This window comes from Equus quagga, chromosome 13 (genome assembly GCF_021613505.1).
Source record: "Equus quagga isolate Etosha38 chromosome 13, UCLA_HA_Equagga_1.0, whole genome shotgun sequence".
Classification (NCBI taxonomy): Eukaryota; Metazoa; Chordata; class Mammalia; order Perissodactyla; family Equidae; genus Equus; species Equus quagga.
In genome coordinates this window covers 37,297,494-37,306,978 of record NC_060279.1, presented here as the reverse complement: position 1 = coordinate 37,306,978, position 9,485 = coordinate 37,297,494, and the positions used below count along the sequence as shown (strand labels likewise).

The 9,485-nt window shown below is 55.0% G+C and overlaps 1 protein-coding gene across 1 annotated transcript; it reads right to left on the bottom strand.

Moving 5' to 3' along the window:
* Window positions 1-3,758: 3,758 nt before the first annotated feature.
* Window positions 3,759-8,728, bottom strand: CRABP2 (cellular retinoic acid binding protein 2). Its single transcript, XM_046682454.1, has 4 exons — window positions 8,503-8,728; window positions 5,029-5,207; window positions 4,700-4,816; window positions 3,759-4,229 (listed from the first exon to the last, which is right to left on the bottom strand). Exons 1-4 carry the CDS (start codon window positions 8,570-8,572, stop codon window positions 4,179-4,181), a joined length of 417 nt encoding a protein of 138 aa, XP_046538410.1. The 5' UTR covers window positions 8,573-8,728; the 3' UTR covers window positions 3,759-4,178.
* Window positions 8,729-9,485: the final 757 nt, after the last annotated feature.

The following is a 9,485-nucleotide window of genomic DNA, read 5'->3' as shown; positions in this document are numbered from 1 at the left end:
ATGAGAGTGGGGAGTCAGGTTAAAGTGGGAAGGGCAGGTTGGGGAGCCAGCAGCCTGGACGGGGTCACACGGAGCTGGAGTCAAGGGTAGGGAGAGAGGGCAAGAGATGATGCAGAAAGGAGATGAAGCGAGGGCTCAGGCTGAGAAGTTAGGGTTCTTCTGGATTGAAACAAACAAAAACTGACATCCAGAAAGCCCAGCCTGATTCATTTTTCCATTTCTGAAAACAGTACCACCAGCCACCTGGTGACCAAAGCCAGAGAGCCATTCTTGGCACCTCCCTTTCCCTCACCCCACCCCCACATCCCTTCTAATACATCACAGAGTCTGCACCCTCCATTGAATTTCTCTCCACTCTCTGCCCGAGCATCTCAACAGCCTCCTGCTGGTTCTTCCTTTGCTCGCTCTTTTCTTCGATCCATCTCCACCTAGCAGCCAGAGGGAACTCCTAAAAACACAAATGGGATGGCACCCCCTTTTTAAAATCCTTCAGTGGCTTCTCATTGCTCTTAGAATAGAATAAGAAATACTTAGTGTGGCCTTCAGCTTCTGCACGATCCAGCCTCAAGCTGTCCTGCACTGGCCATGGGACATTGGATAGCCCAGACTGTCCTCAGAGCTTTACCCTGTGGTTCTCGCTCCCTGGAGCACCTTCTCCTCTGCTCTCCCCCATTAAGTCCTTCAGGCCCCACCCAAGTGCTTTGTCCTCCAGAACATCTCCCCTCCCGACACCGACACTGCTGCTCACCTCCAATCCAAATGCAGTCTTCTCTATCCCGCTCTTTCCCTCTGCTCCCCTTTTCCTTCATAGCACCTGCATGATATGCAGCTATGTATTTATTGGTGCATTTATTTTGCAATCATCAGTCTTTCCCCACAAAAATTCTGTCCCCCACCCCCGGCTCGCCACAGGCTCCATGAGGGCAGTCTTGTCTGTTTTATTCCTTTCTGTGATCCCAGCACCTAGCAGGGTGCCCAGCTCCTAGGGGGCTCTCAGAAAACAATGGTTGGGGGCCAGCCTGGTGGTGTAGTGGTTAAGTTCGCACGCTCTGCTTTGGTGGCCCAGGGTTCATGGGTTCAGATCCCAAGCATAGACCTACACCATGCATGGAGCCATGCTGTGGTGGCATCCCACGTACAAAGTAGGGGAAGACTTGCACAGATGTTAGCTCAGTGACAATCTTCCTCACCAAAAGAAAAGAAAATAGTTGGATGACTAAGTGAAAGAGCCCCTCACCTTCCCCACCCCATGCTCAGAGAGGGAACTCACTTGTGCAGGGACTCTGGACACTGTCTCCCCACTCCCTGGCCCTGACCCTCAGCTGCAGCGTGTGGCCTCTCATTGGGCAGGAGCAGAGGCCCTGGCCCCAGGGCACCTTAATTTTGCAGGGAGAGGAGGCTCACCCGCTGACACGGTGGCTGCAAAGCGTGACCACTGACTGTCAGCACTGATGGAGGAAGAGGCCGCTCCAGGCTAGGCAAGGAGCTCAGCTTTGGAGAAGCACTGGGTGCCAAGGGGCAGGAGGATGGCGGACCGGGTAGGGAGGCTGGAGCAGAGGCCTGCCTGGAAGAGCAGTGCAGGAAGGGGTAGGGCCTCTGATTCCAGTTTGGATTTTATTCTGAACAAAAAGAAGGGCTACAACTAAGGTTTTTGTTTTGTTTCTTGTTTTTTTTTAAAGATTTTATTTTTCCATTCTTCTCCCCAAAGCCCCCCCGTACATAGTTGTATATTTTTAGTTGTGGGTCCTTCTAGTTGTGGCATGTGGGATGCTGCCTCAGCATGGCCTGATGAGTGGTGACATGCCCACACCCAGGATATGAACTGGTGAAACCCTGGGCCGCCAAAGCAGAGCGCATGAACTTAACTACTCGGCCACGGGGCCAGCCCCTCATTTTTTTTTTTAATTTTTTTTTTTTTTTGAGGAATATTAGCCCTCAGCTAACTGCTGCCAATCCTCCTCTTTTTGCTGAGGAAGACTGGCCCTGAGCTAACATCCGTGCCTGTCTTCCTCTTCTTTATTTGTGGGATGCCTACCACAGCATGGCGTGCCAAGTGGTACCATGTCCGCACCTGGGATCCGAACCGGCGAACCCCGGGCTGCCAAAGCAGAATGTGGGTACTTAAGTGACGTGCCACCGGGCCGGCCCTCCTCATTGTTTTTTTTAAACAGGGCCCTGACATAATAAAATTTATGTTTTGGAGGATCCCCCCGGGCGGCTTCACGGCCGGTGGATCAGAGAGGTAGGATCATCATTTTTTGAGGACTTACTATTGCTAAGTGCTATGTACTTAATGAGACGTTTTATTTAACTATTACAACATCCTTATGAGGTAATGGTTATGTGAAATTGCTATTTTATATATTAGAAACCTGTGCCTCATAGCAACCCTCTTCATTGGAAGAGTGCTCCTTCCCAACCCATGGGATTCTGGTGAAATTGTCAATCACAGTGTCCCACCTAGTCCTTGGCCATGGGTGTGGCGTGAGGTCCAATCGTTGGGCCCTTTGCCCTGCCAACAGCAAGGCATCCAAGGAGTGGTCCTGTGATCCAAGCAGAACCAAACTGAGTCCTTCTGGGATGTTAAAGATATGGACCGTGGGAGAGAGTTCCTCTTCTTTTTGGATCTCAAGCTATAACCACGCCAGTTTGGGGAATCTGAAGCCGGTTTCCCATGACTTAGAGAAAACCTCTGTAACAGGATTGAATGTGGCCAACGCACCAAAGAAACAGAGATGAGCAGAATGGATGCAGAGGGAGGTTGATGACCTTGTTGGAGGCCCTGGATTCAACTGCACCTGAAGCCAGACCCAGCTGAAACTTCCCGGGACATAAGCCATTAAATTACGTTATTTTGTGTTAAAAAACAAAACAAAACAAAAACTAAGCCTCATAAAAACTAAATAACTTGTCTGAGCAAGATATTTAGCAAGTGGCAGAATCGGGATTTGATTCGAACCTCTCTTATTCCAGCACTTGTGCTTATTTCCCTCTATGATGCTGTGATGATGGAAAGAGCCAAACGGGCAAACTAGTTAGAAGCTGCTGCTGTATAAAACCAGGTGAGCAATGAGAAGATGTGGTCTAGGGTGGTGGCCTGGGGGGAAGGAGGGCCATGAAAGAGATCATGATGGAATCTGGGAAGACATGGTGTAGACCTGAGTGTGGAGGCTCAGGGAGATGGATGGAAGATCCAGGGGGCCTGGAAGATCTAGAAACCGGGGCAGAAGGGTGTGTGGATCTCAGGGCAAAGATGGGCTCGGTTCAGACACAGAGGGCTGACAGGAAGGACGAGACCTCTTGTCAAGAGACCTGGGCAGGAGCAAGGCTAGCCTGTGGGCATCAATGAGCTCATCTGGAACCATGTGAGGCCAATCCCTGGCCTGGAGTCGCCCACAGATTGAGGTTAGAGGAGAAAGAAGGAACAATTGCAGGAGGAGGAGGAAGCTGTGTCATCATCATGGGAAATGTGGGAGGAGAACGTGGGAATCAGCTCCTCAGTGCCCAGCACCCTCACTGAGAGGTCAGGAGGACAGGCCCTGGAGACCTTGGAAGTCAGAACAGGGGACCAAGGAGGCTGGAGGAGGGGAAGAGGAGGTGATGCTCATGGATTCAGCAGCAAATGAAGGGGTGGTGGTGAGAAGGGTGCTGTGTAATTCACATCCGTGTGCTGAAACCTCAGCGCTCTCGCTGCATTTCAGAGGCAAGGCAGAACTCAGGCGACTTGCCTACCCACTTCCCAATGAGCCAGAGACAGGTTTTGTTTTTAAAAACATTTTAATAAAGTTAACCAATAAATATTCTACAGGGTATAGGCTACAGGGACAAAGAGTGGAAGCCAGAGGGCCAGTCTTTCCCACTTGGGCCCTCAGCTGCCCGCACAGAAAGAGACTGTGTTCTGGGCTGGTTTGGGGCTGGGACTGCTGATTTGGGTGGGGGGAGTGATTCAGGAATGGGTGATCTGGGCTCCTGCAATCCTCTTTGTTGATGTAGAGAAGGGGAGGAGGGGCCGAAAAGGCAGAGGCCCTGCAGGAGGCATCCCAGGATCCCCAGAAGTGACCAGGGTGAGGGGAGAGCTAGTCTAGAAGCAAGGGATGGGGAGCAGGGGCGGCCCACAGGGTGGCGAAGCAGGGAGCATGGACTGGCGGTGGGCCGGCAGCTCTCGGACCCACAGCCACTCACTCTCGTACGTAGACCCTGGTGCACACAATGTCGTCCGCTGTCATAGTCTGGAATGACAGAAGTTGTTAGCCTGGGAGGCCTTGGTTCCTGTGGCTTGGGGGGAGAAAGGTTGAATGGAGGTACTCTGCTCGGCCTTCAGGTTCAAACCTGCTACTTGGCTCAGAACCATCAGGCAACAGCAGGTCCCCAAATGCCCAGGCATCATGGCAGGGAGGATGGCAATAGAGCCCCAGGGGTCCGTCCTACATCCTCCTCTCCAAGCCAGGAAGATCTCCCCTGAAGAGCTGCTGGGGCCTCTCAGTGCATGTCCTTTGCTCCCCACAGAAGGGACACCATTTTGCATTCACACAAGGGCACCATATGGGACAAGGGACAGCTTGGTCCTTCCCCAGCAGCCCCATAAGGAAGTGAGAGACCAGCCATGGTTATCCTTGAGCCTCCTGCACCCTGGAGTGCCCCGGAAAAATCTCCAAAGGTAGCACAGGCTTGCTCTTGGCTGGGAGGAAGCAGGCCTTACCAGGATCAGCTCCCCATCATTGGTTAGCTCTCTGGTCCAGGAGGTTTTGGGACCCTCTCCCTTCAAAAGCCTCTGCTCGCAGACCATTTTGTTCTCACTTTCCCATTTCACCAGGCTCTGCAAGAAAGAGGTGACCAAATGCGCTGAGCCCACAGCAGGGACGATGCAGCGAGAGGGATGGGGACGGGCCCCCTTTGACCCACCACCACTACCTCAGGGCTTTCTCCACTAGAAATGGAGAAAAGAATCTAGGAAAAGACTGGAAAGTGGCATGTTGAGAGGCAGGGCAGTAGACCAGAGGACCCTGAGGGATTCTTCTTGTCACTCACCTTGCAGGGTCTCCCGTCCACAGTCTGCTCCTCGAACTCTTCTCCGATCTTGAAGTTAATCTCCGTGGTACGCACGGTGGTGGAGGTTTTGATGTAGAAAGTGTCTCCCTCTTGTTTGATCTCCACAGCTGGCTTGGATGCTGCAGCCACGGCAATCTTCCTCAGCATCACATTCACCCCTGCAGGGAGAGGGGAGAGGTTCACCTTTAGGGGCGCTCCAGGCACCAGTCTTGCACCCTTCCAGTGGGGCAGCTGGAGCAGGCTCAACTCGGAGTGGCTGGCGGAGGGCAGGTGGTCAGCCCTGCCCGATGGCGATGGCAGGGTGTAGGGAGGAGGGGCAGAGAGGCAGTGCTCTGCCCCTGGGAGTCCTGCTCTGGCTGCAGCTCCACCTTGATGAGTCAGTAGGCCTGGGTCGGCTCCCCGAGTCTCACCTCTTCACTCTCCAAGTTCCTGAGGCAGCTTCTCCTCAGTCTCGTCCCCCAGCATGCATCTTGCAGCAGGCTTACCTTGGCTCTTTTCACCTCCCTTTTGGCCCTTTATCCACCCTGCTGAAGACCATCTGCTGGGGTGGGCTCATGAGAGCCACTGTGTCTTCCCCCCTGCCCATGCACAGGGCAGACTCTCCCCAGCCAGGCCTCACTACGCATGTCCTGGAAGTAGAGGCAACTTCCCTCTCTGCCCTACCCACCTCCCCCATCTGGTGGGCCTTTATTTGCTCAATCTCTGTCCTTCCCCAGAATGAGAAAGAGGAGGGATTCTCAGCAGGGAAAGAAGTGAGGCAGCTGCTTCCCTCTACAGAATGGCCAGGAGCCTGGAGAAGCCAAAGGCTCTAGAATAAGAGCCATTAGGCCCTGATTTCCACCTGGCTCAGCCTCCCTTGCAGACTGGGTGACCCTGGGCAAATGGCTTACTTAACCTCTCTGAGCCTTAGATTCTTCACTTCCTCCTTAGGCTTCTTCAAAAGCCTAGCAAATGGGATGATACGTATTTAGGAGCTAGCATACACTATGCCAGGCACACCTTTGAGTTTTCAGGAAACAGTCACTATTCTTATTGTTGCTTTATTTTACTGATAAAAGGAAGGCAAAGAAAAAGCCAGAGCTGGTGCTCAAAGTTCCCTGCATCAGACTCCTCTTCACCTGCCCTCCTAGAAGGCTCCCATGTCCCTCTCCCTGCAAGGGACAGAGAGGGACACTCCTCCCTGCCCTTGATGGGCCCGTGACGCCAGGATCACCCACCCCACCTCAGTTAGTCAGGTCTTTTCATTCAGCTCATGTGGATTCAGAGTCTCTGTGCCTGTCCCCCATATCTTTTCCCAGACTGGATCCCTTTTCTCTGCTCCCCAGTTATTAAGACGGGTGGGGGAGCCAGGAGAAAGCACCCCTCTGACAGGAAGACGAGCAGGCAGGGAGGCCCTCTGGCAGGGCCCAGGTCCAAACTCCACACCATTCACCTGGCTTTGCATTCTGAACTGGAGCAGAGCCCTTCAGGGAAGCAATGGGTGGGGATGAGGAAGCCAAGCTGGGGTGGGCCAGGCCAGCGAGATTCCCCTACCCCTGATGCAGCCCGGATTCCCTGGTCCTCCTACAGACCTGGGTTCTTAGAGAAACAAATCCTCTTTCCCCGTGGCACCAGAACAGACCCACTCTATTCCAGACAGAAGGGAGAGGGAGGGAGGAAGCCCTGTCCCTCAGGAGCCCCAGGAACCGCTTCTTGCCTGCTGATCTCTTGGGTCCAGGGAGAAATGCCTGAGGTTCCCTGGTCCAAGTGACTTGGTGGAGGAGACACATCCCACTCCATCTTCTTGGACAAAAAGTCTACTTCACTCTCTACTGCTACCTGGGAAGTTCATCCTGCTCTCTAACATCCATCTTTCCTGTTATAGGGACAGAACCTGCTAACCATGTGCCATGACCATCATACTGGATGGGACAGGTGTCCCCCAAATACCTGAGCATCCCTCTCCAGGAGAGAGACCCTTGAATAGGGCAAAGGCGGGTGAGAAGGGACCGAGGTTCCCACGGAGGCAAGGCTGGGTTCAGAGGAGACACCCCTCCAGCCAGCCTCTGAAGCCTGTGGAGCTGGGGCCAGGCTCCGTCAACCTTGGCTGAGTCAGGACTGTGTTTGTCTAACGGGTCTGTTTTCAATCTGCCCCCCAGCAGGGCCTAAGGAGGGCACGTGGCTCTGAGGGACCCTGCAGGGAGGACAGACTGAAGACAGACAAACAGGGTTGGGCTTTGGATCTTATTCTCCAGCTGGGGCCTGGGGGTGTGCCAGGCCACTGCCTCATCCAGTGGGGAGAGGGGCCAGAATCCAGAGAAGATGGGGGAGGGAATGGCGACTAGGCTTTCTGAAGGGAAAACGTCCATCCTTTGTGTCTAATTTCATCAAGGGCAGAGCAAGAAAGACCGACATGACTACAAGAAATACTGTGGTTAGATTGCAAAAAGAACTAACAGCAAGGAATGATGGAAATCCCTGCTTTCCACATAGCATTCCAGACCCTTCCTAGGTCCAGACTCCCTCCTACAGCTCCTCGCCCTACACAGGGTGCCCCCCAACCCAGGGCAATTGGAGCCTCTCTGTTCAGGCCAGAATTGAGGGTATGCTTACCCTTAGGCTCCGGGGCTCCCAGGTGGCTTCCCAGTGGCTGGGGCCCTTAACTAAGCTCCATCTCTTCCCAGAGCACTCTCCCCAGCCAGTACTGGCTTCCTCCCCTGACCCAGACAGGGGAGGGCACACAGGAGTTGAGAAGGGCAGTCTGGGTAGGTTCAACTTTCCCCACCTTTAGCCAACACACCCAGCTGGGCTGCAGCTGTCTCCAGGGAAGGAGGGAGAAAAGAACTCTCGGATTTTTGGAAACGGAGGGGGAGTGTTGGGATTTCATACGAAGCCATTTGTTGAAATCTAAGAAAGTGATAATTATCCAGAGCGATTTTAGGACTCTGGAGCTGCTCACTGTAGGAGAATATCTGTCTCACAGATGGGGACTGGGGGGAGCAGAGTGGAAAGCACTGAAGGAGAAAGGAAGGAGGATGAGGGGGCCTGGGGTGGTGGATCACTTGGTGGGTGGAGACCAGCACATGGGGGCGGGAGGCAAGGGGAAGGAGATTGGAATGTCTCCGAGGGTCTCAGTTGGGTAGGGATCCAAGCCTGGATGCAGGGTTTGCAGCTCCCGAACTGCAGAGAGCCCACCCACCCCACCCAAGGGATACCGACCTCGTGCTTCTGGTTTCTACTTGATTCACAGGCTGAGTCACCACAGGAGCTGGCATCGGTGGGCGCCCAGCCGGAGAAAGCAGGATTTAGGCGTCCGGGCCCAATGCCCCGGGACCCAGGCGTCTGGCCCATTTTCTTAGGGATGCAGGAGCCCAGCCTCCCACGCCCTGATTCCAGCCCCGCTTCCTCTCTCTTATCCACCTTGGAGAACTCCTGTGCCCCTCTCCTCTCCCGGGCGCTCTAAAATCTCCTTACCCAGCACTTTGAGCAAATCCTCAAAGTTTTCCGATCGGATGATCTTCCAGTTGCCAGAGAAGTTGGGCATGGTGGCAGTGCCGGTGTTGGTCCCTTTAGACCCTTCGACTGGAGCACTGGACGCTGAGTCTTTTAGTCGAAAGAGATGTCGCCGCCGCCTTCGCTGGATCGTGAGACTCAGGAACCAGGACACGTCCCAGGACAACCCCAAAGCTGGCCTGGGCTCCCGCGCGGGTAGCTTTTATACCCTGCGCGGGACCCGCCCCTGCCCAAGAATGAGGTGGCCCCGCCTCCTGCTCCGCCCCCCACCCCACCTGGGGGGCCCTGAGCCCCTGCCCTGCATTATCACCAACCCCCCTCCCCCATCCCCGGGCCTCTGGATCTAGCCCCTTGGGCGGGTCCAGGGTTCACTGAGGGGTCCAGTGGGTGAGTGGGGAGGCAGACCGAGGGAGAGCGCTTGAATTGGGCTCTCAGCCGAGAGGAGGGGGCGGAGATGCTCGGGTCTCACGTCCTGCAGTCCGAGGCACAGGGTCATGTCTCGCCTGTTCCCCACCCCTTCCCAACCTGACTCGGTGCACTCGACTCCTTGGCGCCGGACACCCTGGGACACCCCCTGCAGGTGAACCAGTGTTCGCGAGCCGGAGCTTGGGGAAGAGAATGGGCGGCCGAGCTCCGGCTCCACTGAAGCCTGAACTGGATCCGGTGGGACCGTTCCAAACTCAGAGACCGGCTGGGAAGCTCTGGGGTCCTGGGGCCAGGCCCCTAAGTGGGGCAATAGCGCCCCCTGCCGGAACGACTCGAAGAGGCTGGGAGGGGGCCTCACCCCACCCCCACCCCCGACTCCCCACTGGATTTCGGGCTCCGGTAGTGCCTGGGGACGCTGGAAGTTGGCGAGGGAGACTCATTTCTCTTACAAGCGTTGGGCGGGCATCTAAGGGTTAAGTAGGAGCCCCGGGCGCGAGGCTGAGGAGGGCAGAGGTCAC